Source organism: Phoca vitulina, unplaced genomic scaffold, assembly GCF_004348235.1.
Source record: "Phoca vitulina isolate PV1807 unplaced genomic scaffold, GSC_HSeal_1.0 scaffold6, whole genome shotgun sequence".
In the NCBI taxonomy this organism is placed as follows: domain Eukaryota; kingdom Metazoa; phylum Chordata; class Mammalia; order Carnivora; family Phocidae; genus Phoca; species Phoca vitulina.
The window spans coordinates 33,690,344-33,710,323 of record NW_022589709.1 but is presented as its reverse complement, the minus strand read 5'-3'; the positions used below and the strand labels follow the sequence as shown (position 1 = coordinate 33,710,323).

General features: G+C 35.7%; 2 protein-coding genes across 2 annotated transcripts in view; both read right to left on the bottom strand.

Moving 5' to 3' along the window:
* LIX1 (limb and CNS expressed 1) overlaps nt 1–8,627 on the bottom strand; it is a 46,461-nt gene extending 37,834 nt beyond the window's left edge. Inside the window, exons 1-2 of the mRNA XM_032403943.1 lie at nt 8,553–8,627; nt 1,001–1,146 (exon numbers count right to left, since the gene is read on the bottom strand). Coding sequence (XP_032259834.1) covers nt 1,001–1,082 — 82 coding nt within the window. The 5' untranslated portion in view covers nt 1,083–1,146; nt 8,553–8,627. The remainder of the gene's footprint in view (nt 1–1,000; nt 1,147–8,552) is intronic.
* Nucleotides 8,628–11,493: 2,866 nt separating this feature from the next.
* Nucleotides 11,494–19,980, bottom strand: part of RIOK2 (RIO kinase 2) — a 22,462-nt gene continuing 13,975 nt past the window's right edge. Inside the window, exons 7-10 of the mRNA XM_032403942.1 lie at nt 19,256–19,348; nt 17,971–18,495; nt 16,391–16,487; nt 11,494–11,885 (exon numbers count right to left, since the gene is read on the bottom strand). Of these exons, the coding sequence (XP_032259833.1) occupies nt 11,721–11,885; nt 16,391–16,487; nt 17,971–18,495; nt 19,256–19,348 (880 nt within the window). The 3' untranslated portion in view covers nt 11,494–11,720. The remainder of the gene's footprint in view (nt 11,886–16,390; nt 16,488–17,970; nt 18,496–19,255; nt 19,349–19,980) is intronic.

The following is a 19,980-nucleotide window of genomic DNA, read 5'->3' as shown; positions in this document are numbered from 1 at the left end:
AGAAGAAAATTTTATAGAATAAAATGGCCTAACATTTTTTTCTTCATCACACATATGAGAAATATAAACTAAAAGGACATCTGGAAACTAACATTATTCAGCAATCAGAGAGCAAAAATCCAAGCATTGATGTTTTGATGGAGACAAACATAACAAGATTCACAAAGAAAGCTGTAACTTATTGAAGAAAAAAAAAATTCCATATACATTTTACCTTTTGGGCAGTTCCATAGCAAAATTCTATTTCAGAAGCCCTTTGTAATATGAAACTCACTGTAGATAAGATACAACATGAAGATAGTCTGTTTTGCAGCAGCAGGAAATCAAATTGGTTCCAGAAACTAAGTTACATGACAAATGGTTTAATAGTATTGCTAGAACTGGAGAGCTTGATTGAATTATTTTTCATAATCATTAAAAAAAAGGATTTTGAAATAACTTTGCCATAGCTGTTTGGATTTTTTTTGCGGGGGTATGTTGCAGAGGTGGGAAGACTCTAATTTTATTGGCCTTTTAACTAAAATGTTATAATTTGTTAACAAAATTTAAGAGCTCACTGGTGATTTGTTGTTTGCTTGCAACAAAAATTTTCAGACACAATACTTGATTTAACACAGTTAATATACGTTATTGAGGATTAAACAGGTTAACAAATACAGAATATTTATTATCATATCTAAGTTATTTTTAGTTTTAATCTCAGTAGCAATCAGCCTTGCTTTATTTAAAAAAGCATCTGGAAGAGTTCATTAAGTCTTAGGGCAGTCTTGTATTTTAGGAAAGACTTCCATTTAGTAAGATGTATCACTGACAAAATAACCCAGCGACTAATACCCGTAGGTGAAATGAAATCATTCTCCTGACTGAAGTCAGGAACAAGTTAAATTTCACTTAGACCACAGCACACGACTAAAGAGATTTAGGAGAAATCACACTTAAATAGGATGTGACTAGACGTTTAGGACTATTTTCAGAAAACTTTTTCCCCTTCAGTACTTACAGTCTTTGAAGACGAGAGCCGGGTCTCTGTGAGGCAAGACTTGGGCAATGATGTGTCTCAGGGATTCCAAGGTTCTGTCCATCTTGGGTTTGCCTGTGTGAGCCTACTGCACAGTGTCCTCATGCCTGAATTCTTGCAGTCCTGGACTGAATTTGTGCAGCTCATTGATGCACAGGATTACCAAAGAATCCCTTTTAACATCTGCCAATCAGACATTTCCCAGAATCTAAAGACCCCTCAGGGGGCCCTCCTCCCAGGCTCACTTATCTTTGTTGTATGCTGAGCTAATTAGCTCTAAAGGCTGGCTGACAGGCGGGTTCCCATTGCTTCCTTCTGTTAAACACACCCACCTACAGGCCAGCTGGGGAAGCTCGCTAATCATGGGACCAGCTTTCCTCTCCAACCAGATTTTGCCTGAATGGTGTACAGCTTTCTGACTTGGGTATTTCTTTTGGTCCTCCACCTTCAAATGCACTGTCCCCAGTATAAAATCAAGAAGGTTATTTCTCAAGGAAATCACTTTAGTAACAAAGGAATTTCCAGTTAAGAATTAGTACAATCTAAATTCTTCTTTGGTAAAGAAGTGCTATAAAGATTATGGGTTATGCTGAGTGAAATAAGTCAATCAGAGAAAGACATGTATCATATGACCTCACTGATATGAGGAATTCTTAATCTCAGGAAACAAACTGAGGGTTGCTGGAGTGGGGGGTGGGAGGGATGGGGTGGCTGGGTGATAGACATTGGGGACGGTATGTGCTATGGTGAGCGCTGTGAATTGTGTAAGACTGTTGAATCACAGATCTGTACCTCTGAAACAAATAATACATTATATGTTAAAAAAAAAAGGAAAAGAAGATAGCAGGAGGGGAAGAATGAGGGGGGGAAATCGGAGGGGGAGACGAACCATGAGAGACGATGGACTCCGAGAAACAAACTGAGGGTTCTAGAGGGGAGGGGGTGGGAGGATGGGTTAGCCTGGTGATGGGTATTGAGGAGGGTACGTTCTGCATCGAGCACCGGGCAATGAATCATGGAACACTACATCAAAAACTAATGATGTAATGTATGGTGATTAACATAACAATAAAAAAATTAAAAAAAAAAGATTATGGATATCGTCAGGGACCAGATTACACTTTCTACTTGAATTCAGGAGCATCTCTTTGGGAACCAAGTTTAAATTTTTTCCCTCTCACCCAAGTTATAGTAACTTCTGATGGGTAGTGGCAAGTAAAACTTTGTGCACTGTCTTTTGGCTTGCCTGGGAATGTTGGTTTTCCTATTTATCCTTCAAGGCAATCATTCTCAGGATTGAGTTTAGTGAAATCTGATACCACTCACTTCCTTTCAGTTCATGGTAACTCTTTCTATTAAAATTTTCAGGAGAAGCAAAAATATATTTTTTAAAAGAATATAGTTACTAAAATATCTTAACAGATTTTAATAGATTTCTCTATTTCCCATACCACTCACAACAAGATTAAATAGTTTTTCCACAGGAGACATAAATATAAGTCATGGGATTCCATTGTAGTAATTAGGATTTATACCAGATATAAAAGAACAGATCTTAATGGCTGTGATCTATGTTAGTTATTGAAGACTTGTTGAGGACTACTCTACTTTTACTTAAAATATTTTTCCAGAGTAGGCACAAGAGAGTGCTCTCCAATGTTCTTTCCAATTTTCAGATTCCATAATTATGTTATATTACATGATTAACTGAAAACAGTTCTTTAGAGACAATATAAAAGTAAAATGTTTTGCATATGATAGGCTTCTTCAGCTAGTTGGTAGAAGGGTGGGCTTAATAAAAGGAAACAGAAGAAATGGGGCTGTAATAATAATTCTTATCATAATGACTATTACTTAGTAAATGCCCACAGGGAGTGTATGTTACACACAACAGAGACATGGGGCTGCCCCACTGTGCAAAGATACTATTAAAAAAAAAGAACTTGAAAGAAGTAGCACTTTATGTTAAGACACTTATTTAGGGTCCCAAAGTGTACTTTACATGGGCTGAGCCAAATAAGAGATCATCAGTATCCTTGCCATTCATGAGTTTATAATTTAAAAGAGAAACTAGATGGTTTGTAGACAAAAAGCCTATTACTATACAGTGATTGGACACAATGTATAAATGAATGCAAGTACTTTCAGTGTGATACTAAATTGGAAACCAGGATATTTAAGGTTCCCATTAGAGGAACAGGAATTCTCAAAGGAATGAGACTGATAATATAAAAATTGGTTGATGCTCAGATTTCAATCAATAAATGGACTTTTTATGGGCATAAATTTAATTCTAGCAGTACATAAAAATATTTTGGTTGTTTTGTGTGGTGGAACACTGAATTGAATATTAGTAAGATCTAGGATTTGATTTTTGTTACCTGTATAACTTTGAAGAAGTCACTCATCTCTGGGCTCACAGTTCTCATCTAGAAAATCTGGGGGCTGAGTAGGATGCTTTCTTTCAGATCTAACATCTATGATTCTGTGGCTATATTACAAATGACCACAAATATTATCACACATTTTCTAGCCTTTTAAAAAGTCATACACTTATTTCCTAAAAGCTGGACTGGTCTTCAAATAGATCACTTCTAATTCCACAGTAAACCTCATATCCTTTCAACAATATGAGAGACACAAATTATAGGGTGAATTCAAAGATACTCATCACTAATGCTAACTCAGAGTTTGTTAAGAAAATTAATCTCAAACTTCCCCAAGATTTTTCTAAAGAAGGCAAACTATAAGAGTCTGCTTAGAGAACCCCAAAACAGCTTTGCAAAGATAATTCTATAAAAATATCATGATCTTTACTGAGTTATATTTTGAGAAATGAAAAAAGAATTCTAGAAAGGGGACTGTACAACATTCCAATTGGACAGTATAGTTTCTTCTTTCAGATCAGGTCCAAAGCTTCAGCAGAAATTTTCCAAATCCTCTGCTAAACGTTTCTTCCCCTTGTCCACCCATAAAGACTTCTCACCCTAGAGTTCTGATGTAAGACATAAAAAAACAACTCAGTGGTTTCTCACTATTTTCTTTGATGCAGAAAGTACCTGAAGGAGATGGAAGAGCTTAAGAAACCCCTATGCAATATGTCTATTTCACACAGATTCTATGGTTCACATGCTAGATTTCACTGTCAAGCTCAACCATCTGTAGGCCCATGCCAAAAGAAAAATTCAAGTATTAAAACAAGGGTAGATGACTACAGTGAAAACCAAAATGTTGTCTTTACACATCCTGTTAGAGTACTACCCAGAAGTGTGAGAAATGGCATCCAACTGACATATTTAGTATTCAAAACTTATTTCCCAGTGGTAAAAGAGGAAGGCTCAGGGCAACAGCACATTTACTAAGCTTCCAGGGAGTACAGAACTCCGAGAATGTAAGAAATCAAGGTGGTATATTTTGCACCATTTCATGCACAATGCAACAAAAAATCTATGGAAACAATAATTTTGCTGGCAAGGAAAAGAAAATTCATTCCTATCATTCCAGTAACATTTCTGTTATTAAGTGGCTCATTACAGGCACAAAAAGGGTAAGGAAGTGGGGGTCACCAATTGAAATAACATGCAGCATGTTAAAACACATAATAAATGCATCAAAGAATTATCTTTAGTTAAAAACAGGAAAGAACCTCCACTCTTCTCCTTGCCTCCCCACTTCATGATCTGCTCTGTCCCGGAGGAGGAGGCTGGAATAGGTAAACCAGGAGAATGGGCCTATAGGTGAGGCTGTAGTGAAGAGGATGAAATTCCAGGCATGCAGGCATGCAGACTCCCCAAAGAAGAGGCCTGCAGTAACTGAGCCTGAGCCAAGTCATGGCTACTCATCTCTAGGAACCAAGTGACTAAGGGATGGAGAAAACAGATTGAAATTTAGGAAGATTATCTTCCCTGAAACTATTTATTCACTTACTTGCTAATGTTTTTTTAAAAATTTACAATTTGAGATAAAGTAAATAAAATGAAAAAATTAAAGTCATGTGGTTAAGTAGAGAGAGTATATCCTTTACAAAAACAATGGGAAACGACTGATAGCAGCTCCTTCCAGATTTCAATGGGAGATAGGTGAAGGGAGCTAGAAGGGCCTGGTGAAGGGAGCTAGAAGGGCCTAAGAGCTGGATTGGCAAAAAGAGGGTCAGGGCTGTGAGCAGGACTGTTTCTAGGGGTATGTCGGAGGGTGAAGAAGGGCAAGGCCAGGAAGAAACTGACTTTGCAGAGGTAATGACTGATGACTGTTTAGTGTCAGCTAAACAAAGCTGAAGAGATCAGTAGGAAGAATGAACGGCTGGTTAGCATCAACTCTGTTAACTCTCAACTGGGAAAGGACCAATGAGATGTTTGAATCAAGGTATTTATGAGAAGGTCAGTTAGAAAGGCAACTTCAGACAAATTAAATTCAAAAGACACAGGTAACATAAGATAACTTTATCTCAGACATTTTTACTTTGATATTTCCCTACATTTAGGAAATCATCAACAAGTACTAATCTGTTTAACTACAGGAACAGATAATTAGAAAATTGATTAATATCCAATTTATAGGTTAAAAGAATGTACATCTCCTCATTTTCATACAATATTACAAAAAATGCTTTCTTAAAATAATATCCCTCCCCACCGGATAAAACTGCTAGTGAACTGCTCTTTATCCTTGTCAGGGCAGTCAGAATCAACACTCTTAACCAGAAAGCACAATGGAGTATACCTGTTTATCTGAACCTTATGTTATTATATATTATATATATTTGGGGGCCTGAATGAGCCCATGCCATCTTGACTGTTTTAAGTAAGCAATTACGCAGCCCTGTCTTGGTATTTGGTCTTGAAGAAAAGTAAAAGTTGATTCTTTAAGAAATACTACAGAGGCCAAAGATCTCACCAGAGGAGGTTTTACTAGTTGACAGGTTAAATTTTCAGGATAAACTCAGAGATATTTAAAGGTAAGAGAATTTGAATGTTCATTTATAAGATTGGAGATAATGCCAAGCCCTTGGGTCATTAGATATGTGTTCTGTGAAAACTGAACTGATTGCCTTAACTGTGGCTGGCTGACATCCAGCATAATATATATTTTGAAAAGAACAGTTTAACATGTTGGGGCGCCTGGGTGGCTCAGTCGTTAAGTGTCTGCCTTCAGCTCAGGTTATGATCCCAGGGTCCTGGGATCAAGCCCCGCATTGGGCTCCCTGCTCCGCGGGAAGCCTGCTTCTCCCTCTCCCATTCTCCCTGTTTGTGTTCCCTCTCTCGCTGTGTCTCTCTCTGTCAAATAAATAAATAAAATCTTAAAAAAAAAAAAAAGATAGTTTAACATGTTTTGTTTTTGGAGTGAATTTTTCCAGTGGCCTTTATAACAATATTTTCTTTCATATAAGGTTATCTAATTATTGGTTCCTCTCCCTCTCCTTGCATTTTCTCACAGGAACCATCCCCCTATGCCACCCCACCCTCACCTTCTGCTGTCTGGGACAGGAGTTTATTTTCCTGGGTGTTCAAGAAAAAACTTTATACAAGTTGTGGCTATAAAGTGATCAGACTGATCCTAAAAGAGGTGTCTGAAACTCCAGCTGAGTCTTTGAGCCTCTCCTCAAATGAAAAGAGTTGAGGTCTTGTATAAAGGAAGGGCATGCTGGGGGATGAGACACACGTTTACATAGGCCAACTGAAGCTACATGTTTCTGGGGGTATGAGTTCTTTCAATGTTTAAATCTTTGCAACAGTGATGAGCAAAATAAAATGAAAACCTAGACTATGAAAAAAATTAATACTATTAGATTAAAACAAACCCAGGAAGAATGTTTATTGGTTGTAAATAAACGACTTAAACCTGAGATTAGTTGATGGATATGTTAGGTTCAAGCACAAGCTGGTAATTTCCTAGCTCCATATATTTTAGATGAAGGTTCCTGTAAAGATTGCATCATTAGGATACTCTTCATTCAATTCAGGCTATATTTATGGATATGCTTACATTAAGATAAAAGCTTTGTGGCCATCCATTTCACACTGTAAACTATAATTTCCATTTCACTTCCCATGCAATAACTACCAGAGTACTGCACTTAGCACGCATCCTGTTGACACAGAAGAAATATTTCTTTTCAAAATTTGTTTAAAGGAAACAGAAAACTGTATAGAAAGGGGGCCTATTTTTCCACAAAATGAAAACTAGGGGAAGACCAAGTTAGAGAATATAATATATTCTTCTCATCCTCTCTAGGTACCTCAGTATTGTTGAGCTCAAGGAAAAAGTACTGCCCCCCACCCTAGCACCCTACTCCCCTCCCACCTCCCCATGAAAAACCAGAAGTGTTCCACTCAGGGCTTCAGTCTATTGACAAGGGTTTTCTTGGGCCTGTGAGAAAATGAAAGGTTTATCATGGAAAAAACAAACAAACAAACAAACAACAACAAAAAACCTGTTTTCTAATTAGGGAAGAAATTTTGTGGCGGATAGGACTCAAAACCTGGACCTGGTTGTAAGGACTGTCTCCTCTCATACCTCCACACCAGGAAGACAAGTCAAAGTTTGTGGACCTCGGTGACTTTGCAGAAGAAATCCCTGGGCTAGATACAAAGTTCCAAACCACTTGAGTACTCTGGTTTTTCTAACTTTTTGCCTTTCTGGTATGTATCAATTCCATCTTTCTTCCCACTCACTCCCAATCCTATTTACTCCATGTGACTTTGGGCAAGTAATTTTATGTCTAAAAATACTTTCTCATCTCTAAAATAAAAATAAGGTAATCAAGAATCTCTATACCTCTAGTATAATAGGATTCTATCCCAGACTGTCTTAACCTTAATACCTAAGCTGACTGTGCAAATTTTAGCTTCTGTTCAATTTCTTCCAAAAAATTGTCTAACGTTGACAAAGTTCCCTTAGCTCTCCCTCCCACCCCCTTTATTTTTAAATTTTAAAAAATTTTTAATTTTTAAAATAATGTCTACCCCCAACATGGGGCTTGAATTCATGACCCCAAGATCAAGAGTCACATGATTGGGGCACCTGGGTGGCTCATTTAAATGTCTGCCTTTGGCTCAAGTCATGATGCCAGGGTCCTGGGATAGATCCAGGCCCTTGAAAGGTTCCCTGCTCAGTGAGGAGCCTGCTTCTCCCTCTCCCTCTGGCCCCCCCAACCCCGCCCCGCCTGCTCACACATGTGCGCATGTGTGTGTGTGCGCTCACTTGCTCTCAAATAAATAAATAAATATGTAAAAAAGTAAAAGTTGCATGATCTACCAAATGAGCCAGCCAGGCACCCTCCCAACACCTTTAAAATCAAATCACTATAGTGCTCAAAATCTACAATTGCTCCTTTTGCAATACATCGTTAATTCCAAAAAAATTTTCAAAATCATTTTTAATTTGTTCCTTTGCTGCATAACACCCTTTTCCCAACTACAGCATATTACATTCATCTTCTACATGATTTCCTCTTTGCAAGGTCATTTTCAGTCTACCTATTCAACTAAATCCCTCTTCCCCACAACTCACCAAATTACTCTGGCCTTTCACTTACCCACTGTCCTTGGAAGTTCCTCAGCATGAGATCAATGGTACCAGGCTCTTTAGTACAGTCTACTTTGTACTGTCATGTAATTGTTGCATGTTTATTCTTCTTTCCAAACATAGTGGAGGCTTTCAGTCAACAAAAATTTTATCTTAAAAATCTGTATTCTCCCCCACTATCTTTAGACAACATCAAGCATTTGCAAAACTTATCTGAACATTGTATTTTTTCCCTAATGTAAGCCAAACCTCCTTCAACAGCAGTTAGAGTAAGCATTTTGTTTTTTGATTCATTCAAGTGGTTACTTTTTTTTAATGGAAGCATGTTATATTGTGACAAATATTCCAAGTAAAGTATTTTGTTATGAGGCACTCTTATTTATGAATTAAGCTATAATAATCTGATTCTAAATGTTATAAAAATGCTAATTTTAATATCATTATTTATAATATATATTATGTATATATATTATAAAAATATAATATGAAAATATTTAAAATATAACAGTATTAGTCACTCACTGCAAGTGTTGTAGATTTTGGAGTTATTCCCACACTCCCAGTTATTACACAACTGTGTAAGTCATGGTTATTCTGAACTTTACCTCATTCCCAGCCTTCTACAGTTGCATAGGATGGTTGAGACCTTCATACAGCAAATCAAGGTCAAACTAAGATATGGTCTGATGCTCTCTAGGGAGATGTTCTGAAGAGAGATGAAGAACAATGGAGATGGTGAGCCTTAGCCACTCAGAATATTGAATGTGACTTGAAAAAACCTACACCTCAGGGTAGTGCTTTCCCTGAGAACCTAATGAACTCATCCCACCACCTTGTGGAAGTGGCTGATAAACTTCTAGGGCAGCAGGTTTACGTGGTAAGTTCTTTAATTAGGTAACTCTTTTTTTCTTAAAATTTGCTGAGTACGTGACTAAAAGAGTGATTATCTTCTGGTTAGTACCCTGTAAAGATCTATAGCATTCTGGAGAAAGCTCAAAGACAGCCAGCTATGCACCAAAGAACAGACCGATGGCTACCAATTATCACAGTTATTTAGCACAAGTATAAACTACATTATCTTGTAGGAAAAAGTTATTCAATAGGAGCAACAAGTAGAGGATGCAAGCCTACAAGCAAAGCATTTGTATGTCTAGATAAAAACGACACTGAAAGGATCATGGTCAAAATATCAGTGACCTTGGAAATAGGAAAGATTCCTCATGAATCCTCCTTTTGGTAACCTGAAACCATTTGAGCAATACTCCCTAACATATAGCACGTATCAGGCACTGTGCTAAGCTCCTTATAGGCGCTAATTTTTACAGTAACTCTAAGACAGGCACTGTTAAATGTCCTTATTTCACAAATCAAAAAAATGATGTTAGACAAGCTACAGAAAGCAACTGACGTTTGGGAAGTGGTAGAACCAGGATTTACATTTGGAACGCCCAGACTCAAGTGTTTTATTAGCAATCAAAGTACACGCTTTGACTACATTAGTAGTACACTTATATTTTGTTTTTGCTCATTATTCACTATGGATGTTTTAAAACGTGAGGGTTACATGCTGTCTGATAGGGCAAACTGACTTCTAATTGATGGCCACTCAAAAACATCTTTTAGAAATTGCTGTGATTAGACACTGAGTAATTTGTTTAGATTTGTGCATTTGACTAATTTGTTCTGAAAACCACAGGGAATCTATTAAGAATAAGAACTATGTTTATTTGCCTTCGAAGTTCCTTAAGTAGCAGCATGTTTTTTATGTAGTAGGTACCCAAAAGTAGACTCATCAACTCAGTAAAATTGAGGATGAAGTCATATAGTTTTATTCCCAGTTTACCTTTGACATTCCAAATATGTATTATAAGATACATATTCTATGGTTCTATTAAGCTGTCTCCAATACCATTTTATGCTATTAAAATGCTTTAAAGTAGATTTATTTAGTAAATGCTTTAAAGACACATCTAAAATTCAAAGCTAGGTAAACACTTCCCAAATTAGTGTAAGTTTATTTTCAGGGGAATTGAATTAGATATTTTCTTGCATCTCCATTATTAAAGGTAATTTATTAGATGATAGGTCTTGCAAACAGTAGAATGAATTTTACAAAGGTGAGAGGGAATCTGCGGTCTTTATCATTCTTGGAAATAAATCTGTTTTTTTTTTTGGTAGATCATTATCACGGATGCAAGTAATTTTAAGACATTCTGTCTGGTGACCGTGGAGTGACTGCCATCTAGTGGCCATTTTCCACCATAGGCGTTGCCCCTTTTGGCCCATTGGGCAATGCCGAGGAGACGAATTCATCATCAGGTACATACACTTTGGCACCCATCTTCACATCTCACTGGATTACAAGTCTTTGAGGGAGGAACCATGTCTTATATATTTTCTTTCTTTCCTGTACTAAAGTATTTGTTACTATCGAAGTGAAAACATGTTCTGGACCCACCCAGCTAAGAGAATTAAGAGATAAGTTTTCATTCCTCATCAATTCTACCTCCTCACACCCCTAACTCTTCTACTTCTGCTCAGGCCTGCATAAAAACTGGCAAATGTGGAAACTGTGGTGAGACCATAGCAACTTTCTGTTCCCATGACCACATTACCAATTTAAAAAGCAGAAAATAAAATTATGCATTAGTGGCTGACCCTTGATACTGGAAACTAAAAAAACAGATGACAGTAGATTCTTTCAGTGGTTAAACAGAATGCAACCAAATCGTTAGAAAAGCAGAAAGATAAACATTACAATTATCATTCTAATAGCTACACTTTAAGGAATGTTGATAAAGTGCTGGGCATTGTTCTAAGTGCTTTCTGTGCATTATAACTTATGTAGTCCTCAAAACAACCCTACAATGTAGTTAGAACAAAAAGCAAAAAAACAGTGGTATTTTTTTTTAAATACCCAAATATTTCTAAAAAAGATTATTTTGAAAAACAGATTTTAGCGGATTCACCAGTCACCTAAAATACTTGGGAGAATTAGACTGCTTTAGCAGAATACTATAATTATTCTTTGGAAGACATGTACCAAATGAGTCAAATTAACAGATGAAAGAGAGTTTATTTATCTATTTATATATCTGTCTTGGTCTAGAAAAGACTAGGGGTGGCTTAAAAAGGGATTATAGTAACTTTCTGGAAAATGTTCAAGATCTTAAATATATCACTCTCCCCAAAAGCTGGCTGCTTCCAAGCTTGATTTAATATTTTGCATGTTCTCTCTCCGTTGTTTCGTAAATATATTTGCTTCTCCTTTTTGCAATCGACGTCTGACAGCTGATTTTTGCTGTTTTGTCAACTGACGTTTCACCTTCTGCTTCACCATTTCCTGGAAAGATTTCATGAATCAGTATTACTGATAATTGACCATTTTGATAAGGAGTAAATATTTAATAAAACAAAGATTTACATTGCTAATATTTTTTCAAATTTGTTAAGAGCATGAATTTCTTAAATTAAAAACACTGACAGTACTATGTGAACTAGCAATAAAATAAACACCAAACTAATGGTTACAAAATAGGAGAAAATAAATTCCTAACAGAAATACAGATTTTATAGCAAAAAGTACTACACAATTCTTTGAATAACAAATTGCCATAGTGCCACCTAGTGTCCATCAGGAAAACTGAAAACAAAAACCCCAAACCAAAAAACCCAAGATAAAAACTGCTTGTTGCTCTGCTTTCGAGATAAAAGTAGACATGGCTTTGTAGTAGAAAATTATGTTCAAAAGCATTCACAACTGGTCAAAATGTATCCAACAGTGGGGCGCCTAGGTGGCTCAGCCGGTTAAGCTTCTGCCTTTGGCTCAGGTCATGATCTTAGGGTCCTTGCATCGAGCCCCACATGGGGTTGCCTGCTCATCAGGGAGCCTGCTCCTCCCTCCCACTGTGCTCTCACTCACTATCTTTCTCTCTCTCAAATAAATAAATAAAATCTTTACAAAAAAATGTATCCAAGAGTGCCTTCATAACTTCAGGTGTAGAGATGATCTGATGGCAGCAGTTACATGGAAAAGTCTTTATACAATTTCTGGGAGATGTAGAATGCTTTCTCAGTATAAATTCAAATTATTCTTATTAAGAGCCAGGCTGCCAATGTCACTTACAAGATGAATAAAAAGTTTGAATATTCTGTTCCTAATAACCTTTTCTTCATCTGAAGCACTACAGCCAGATATTTAATTGTATATAACCTTATATCATCCAACTTATTTCCTAAAAACGAGGTAAACACTGCAAAGGTTGAACCAAGGGTCTCCTTTTTTTTAAAGATTTTATTTATTTGACAGAGACACAGCGAGAGAGGGAACACAAGCAGGGGGAGTGGGAGAGGGAGAAGCAGGCTGCCCGCCGAGCAGGGAGCCCGATGTGGGGCTCGATCCCAGGACCCTGGGATCATGACCTGAGCTGAAGGCAGACACTTAACGACTGAGCCACCCAGGCGCCCCGAACCAAGGGTCTCTTGTTAATATGCCCCACCCTATGCTAGGCACAAAGAAGCATTTATTAAAAACCTGTCAAGTTAAAAAATTAAAGAATAACGGATCTGAGGTAAAAAGGGGCTAGAAGAATTAGTCTGCCTAACACACTGTTTCTTGGGTTGTATATGTGTACTATAAAACTTTGGTCCAGGTAAGTTAAATGGAGACTTTGCATTATTTAACACAGTTAAGGAAACTACATTCAATTAACAGGCTTTAAAAAGTTTTCCTTCTTAATTTTAGTCTTAATGATACTCAATGGGAAAAAAGGTAAGAGAAGAGAGAGTGGAAACAGATGGAAGAATCAGAATTCAATTCCCTGCAGAGGCTGATACCCCATGAGATGTAGTCACCCAAACCCAGTAAGGCAGGAGACTTAGAAGGAACTGGTATCCCAGAAGTTTCAGAACTGAAAGCTGTAGGATTGGCTGAAAGTTTAGAATAAATGTAATTGGCCCCCAGGACTCTTCCCTACCCTAGGAAGACCAGCAAAACTATCATAGCCTCCTCACCCCAACGGCAGACCAGAATTCTGAATTAGAAAAGCACATCTTCTTAACTACAACAAAGACAAAAGAGCAATACTTTCAGAATTCTGAAGGAAAATTATTTCCAAACCACAACTTGAACACTTAAACTCCCAATCAAGTGTGAGAACAGGTTAAGACATTTTTAGAAATAAATAAGTACTGACCCTCCCATTCACTCATATAATTACTGGAATCTGTATGGCCAAGTAAAGACGTAAACTAGGTAAGAGAAAGAGATGGAACTAGGAAAGAAGGCAACCAATAAACAGGAGAGGAAAAGTCCCAGGAAAACAACAGTAAAACGTGCACCACAGAGGCCTCTAGAATACTGCCAATAAAAAAATCAATTATTTTCTAAATGTTCTGCTTGATAATCATACCAAGAAGCTGGAGAAAATAAGGAGACAACAGATTACTATGCACGCACCTCCTCCTAATCCAGAACAATTTATGAATCCTACAAGGTTAATTTTTTCATGTTAAAATAAGAGGGAGAAAAATCTCGTTTAGTATATATTTCTTAAAATGATGGAACACGAAATAAAATACTTGTGATTATTACAGTACATAAAAAAATTAACAAAAATCATGCATTTTGTTGATTCCATTGTTGTTTTTGTTGACATGTACATTTATTAAAAAGCAATATACCTTAAGTTTAATTAGAATTTGTTACATTTTACATATTAGGAAGAACAGGGTTGGTAAGTGGCAACTTTGCTAATAGAGAACTATAAAAGCATTTATATGAAGAAAACAGATCTTACAATTACAGTTCCAAAGAACACAGAGAAAATCTTTTACCAGACAGTAAAACAATAATCAAATTAACAGAGGTTAACAAAATAGTTTTCTCCTAACCTTTTAACAAAATAATGTGACCTCAAGGAAAACAGTGTGACCAAATTTCCAAAAGAATGTAGAATTAAGATGATCAATTTGTTTCCAATGATTACAGGGAAACCTTTTTGATCAAGCGAGGCGTAAGAGATCTTTTTTTCTCTTTAGAAGGCAAATTTGTATTTTTTTTAATTTTATTTATTTTTTATTTATTTTTTAAAGATTTTATTTATTTATTTGAGAGAGAGAATGAGAGAGAGAGCACATGAGAGGGGGGAGAGTCAGAGGGAGAAGCAGACTCCCTGCTGAGCAGGGAACCTGATGCGGGACTCGATCCTGGGACTCCAGGATCATGATCTGAGCCGAAGGCAGTCGCCCAACCAACTGAGCCACCCAGGTGCCCGCAAATTTGTATTTTATAATGCAATTCATTATAGGTTTGACCCCATTTTAAACTTTAAGTTCCTGTTAGCTATAAGGGAAATGGGATAAAGTCAAGAGCTAAAGACAATGTCAGTGTCATCATCTTTATATACAGAAGACAGCATAACTTAGAATTTAAGGAAGTAGCATTAATTAGTAATCTAAACTTTATATTCAAGTGCCGATTTTACACCACTGTAATTACATAAAAGCACTTACGTTTTGAATCTAAGAAGTAAAAAAAAAAAAAAAAGGGTAAATAAAACTCATTAAGTATAGAAAATATAAAAGCCAAGGGTGGACAGGCCATTAAAGAGCAGGAGAAATTCTTTTTTTTTTTTTTTAGGTTTATTTATTTATTTGAGAGAAAGACAGAGAGAGGGGAGGCGCAGAGGGAGTAGGAGAGTCTTAAGCATGAGACTGAGCAAGAGCCTGACACGGGGCCTGGGGCTTGATCACAGGACTCTGAGATCAAGACCTGAGCCAAAAACAAGGGTCAGACACTCAACTGACTGCATCACCCAGGCACCCCTAAAAAGTGTGAGAAATTCTTAATAAAAACAGGTTGATAATACTTAAAGGGAGACTTTTATCTTTTAATATAATTATTAGATGTTTCAAAAATCCCATAGATTTAAATTTTACATCCAGAAAATCAGATAAATTATAAGGCCAACATTAAAAAGTATAAAAAAAAATTTATACATTTACAGAATTTCACACTTTTATTTTGGTCTGACAAACTCTAAATGTTTCTATTATCAAGTAAAGTTCCTAGAACCATTAAAAGTGTGCTATATTATAAAATACAGTATGTTATTTTTAGCTTGTCTTTGATAATTCTGATTTAATTTTGTAAATATCCCATATTATATCCATAGAACATATATTTTAGCTTACTGACAATACATATGAACTTGGAAATCAGAAGTTCAGTAAAAACAAAGTTCTTTTCTTTAGTTTGAATTCACATTCCACATAATTTTATTTCCTCCTTTCTAACTTCTAAATTGATTTTCTTTTGTTCATTTTAAGTGAAGTTACCACTAAAACCTGGTTTCAATGGTATTTAACTTAATGCCTTTAAGCAGAAGGAAAACACCCAATACACCAATGACGTAATTTTATCCCTTTCCTTAAAAATTCCAAAGGAAATAAACTGATTCTTTCTATTGGGTACTCTGCAGAGAAGGATGGCAGGCAGTAAAGCTCCTCAGGAGCTGCCTTATTTGTGTTCACTATCCTGCACAGAAAATGTTCCTTAAGAAATTCTTTTGAACATTGCTGCTAAATGTCTAACAAAAACTTAAGATACCCAAAATTTTTAAATCACCTATTTTTCTCCCTCAAAATTAAAGAACTAGCTAGTGAAACTGGTACACCGTTGCACTTCAGCTGCAGTGCTGTCACTGGGTAACCTTGAGCAAAGTCACGTAACCTATCTGGGCCTCAATTTCTTCATTGTTAAACGTCAGGGACTAGACCATATATGAGCGTCTATAATCTGTCCATGGTAATGACCTAATCAACATTTGGAAAATGCTGAATAGTTACCGGAGGAATTGTTGAACAGCTTAAAACACTGCCCGCAGAAGTAACACTCAGAGTTCTTGTTCTGTACTGTTTAATATCTTCTGTATTTTCTTCATCTCTAAAAGTAAAAGAAAATCACAAATTATCCAGTGACTTTTTTAGTTAATTATGTGTGATTAATTTATATTATTCCTACATGATAGTAAAACTTAAAAAACATTACATACAGGCCAGAAAGATCATTATATTTAACATTTTTGTGAAGGCAAAACTACCCACAATTCAGCCCAATATATTAACACTTTTCATTTTACAGCATTCGAATAATCACTATCAAAATTGCAAAATGGTAGAATGTTTCAGCCACCAAATTTGTTATCACGTCCCCACAGTTCATATCTTTCCCACTAATCCTCTCCTTTTCTTTCACTGAACTTTACACGTCTGCCTCTTACAATATAAATCCTTCGAACACTTCCCTGCCATCTCCCAAACAACAATAGATGGAAGAGAGAGTACTCTTACTCTATACAATCTGCTCTGCTAAGGCAGAAAAAATGATGGAAACTAATTTGTTTTACACATTGCTCAAAGTTTTAATGTATACAAGGTATAAGAAACTCGGACCATATTAACCCTTAACAGTCAATATTTTTCATCAAAATGTTATCATTGTTTCTACTCTGAATAATAAAAATTTTGCCCAACATGTGTTCAAAGAGAACAAATCATTCCATGCTAAAACTATTTAGCCTATGTATATTTTCTTCTATTACTTACTGAAACTCCTCAGCCACTACCACCCTTGATTTTAATTTAACTTTATAAGCTTATTATTTGAGTGGTAATAGCTCTGAGACTCCAGATATGGTTATATAAAAAAGGCACAACATTTCTGTGTTTTGCTTCATAATAAAACTCTAAAGATTAAGACAGCCCTAGGATATAAGCCTGAACATGTACTGAGGAATGCCTAATAAATGTACTATTGATTTAATTTTGTCATATTACTATTTTGAATAAAACTCCATTAAACTATAATTGATTCTGGTTAAACTATCCCAAATCTAAAAATTAAATTTTTTATATCTTTTGCTAATATTAATATTTGCAAGAAAGAAACTCTTACAAGAAAAATAACATAGTAACATTATATAGACAGAGGGTTCAAAGTACCAGAGAAAATTCACTATAAATAGATATTTTAGGAAGAGAGCACATTTACTGCATGTTTATTGGACTACGTATAAATCAAACATACATTAGATGTAAAATTACAAAAATATATGAACATTCATCCATCTACAACTTGGTCAATTTATCAAGATCAATTTATCAATTATTTGTAAATAATTCTTTTAAAGTAACTGGTTTGCATTTTTAAGGCAGAACTGCTTAAAACTAACACAATGGTTTGTAAAGGGTAATGTGAATTTTAACAACAAAAGGTTATTTGCTTTCATTTTTTACACATAATGGGGCAGAATATAGCTCTGTTACATCATTTGGGAAAAAACAAACAAACACACTCATTTACCAGACTTGAAGAAAGTATAGGTCTCCACATTAAAGTAAAAAAATCAATCAACAGACATCTATACCTGAAAGGCCTGATTTCTTTGTTTAACGACGACAAGGCAATCAGATGAGGGCATGCATCTTCATACTCTTCAGAGCCCATGGGGATTCCTCCTTGACCTGCTTTACCATCTTGCCTGGTGTCATTTTCAGTTTTGTTTTTCTCCTCAGAACACTCAGTTACAGAACTGTTGTCAACATCCTGCCCTTCTATTTCTTCTAAAGCTCGAATGAATTCAGGTATTTCAAAATTGTGTGCATCAGCACTCTCCTCTGATAAATCATCTTCCTTTATTTGCTCAAGATCTCCAGATGATACGCAACAGCAGTCAGCTGTTTCATCTGCAGAGTTTCGATCACTCTGATTTTCTAAACTACAAACCTTTGCTTTCTCTGACATCTCTTCATCAGAATGTGAGAATTCAGACCTGTCTTCTGTTTCAATATTTTTATCATCTGGACCTACTGGATGAAGCAGTTCACCATCTGCCTCCATTTCCTTTGTGTAGCCACTGGCAGAAACCTCTACATCAAGAGAGTCCTCCCTCCTAGGAAAAAAGAATGATAAACAAATACTTACCTGACATGGGTAAGTATTTATTATTCTGATAAATTATAATCCTCAAATGAGTTTAGTAGTTTATATATTTTAAAGATTTTTCTTTGCCTAAAATCTAATAGTTAAGTATAAAATGTAGAAGATATAGGCTTGTTGTCACTTAAGAATAAAGTGACTATGAAAAGCAACAAATACTAGTAAAAGGTTAAACTTCAGCTGATATCGATTTAATAAATTCACTTTCAAAGAGGGCTAAAGATTTCTTCTTTTAAGTTATGTCAATCATCCCAAATCAGAAAACAGTATCTTAACTAAGTATATAAAATAAATGGGAAATTTTTGCTTTGAGGATTTTTATTTAATTATGTTCCATGAATCAATTAAACGTAGCTTCTCTTATGAACGAAGGAAAACATAAATTCCAATGAACACTTGACTTGCTTCCTTAAAAATGGGTTATTCACATATTAAACTGCACTTTGCAGTAAAAGTTTGTGAATTTATAAAAAACTATGTCTGTTCCTCCCCTAAATTCAGTTAACATTGCCTTAACAGACCAAAGGCCGGAATTCTCTAGTTTTTAAGTTTCATTTATACATTAGACAGCAATGATACTCAACAACGATTTAATGTGCTGAAGGTCACTATTTGGAAATTTTTAAGATGAAACTAACTGTTAAAACTCTTAGAATTAAATAAATCAGGTTATTTAAACAGTTTTATCATTTTAAACAAAGCAGAGTACAAACCTGATATCAGTAAAAGTTGGATAAAGCTCACTTTCATAGCCGAAACGTTTCATGAAGAAATCTCTAATGCATTTAACATCTCTGTCAAAATACCTGTAAAAGCAAGAATCATTTTTGATATAGCCTGTGTTGCTTACATTTTTCCTTCTTAGTCAATGACAATATCCTTATTAATGACACTCCTAATCACTGTATGAAAAAGGATGTTACTCATAAGAAAAAAATAAAAGAAACAAATCAGTTGCCAGTGTGTTTGAAAAACTAAAACTAAAAGCAGAGAAACTAATAGGAAATATAAGCTGTGAAAGGCATAGTCGCTAGAGTTAGAAAACTTGAGGTCTTCCCATACTGTAACAGACATACTAAGAGAAGATAAGATGTATATGAATCTCAGAAAAGAAGACTGGATTTGCGGTGTGGGGCAGGTTTCCACTTTTCCTCTTTTGTTTCCAGTCTGGCTGGTTATACTCATCAGCTATACCCACTAGAACCCAGTCAACGGCAAAAGCTAAAGATAAAATAGGTTAGTGATGCCTAAGAAAAAGTCTGGGGACTATTAAATTATGTTATTATCCATTAGTTAATTTGCAAGAACAGCCAAAAGAGATAAACAATGCTGTGGCTTATAAATAATGATCTGAAGACATGTTAATCTGGACCAGGGTAGAAGGACCTGTGAATATCAGGTTGCTTTTTTTTTTTTTTTTTTTTTTTTAAGATTTTTT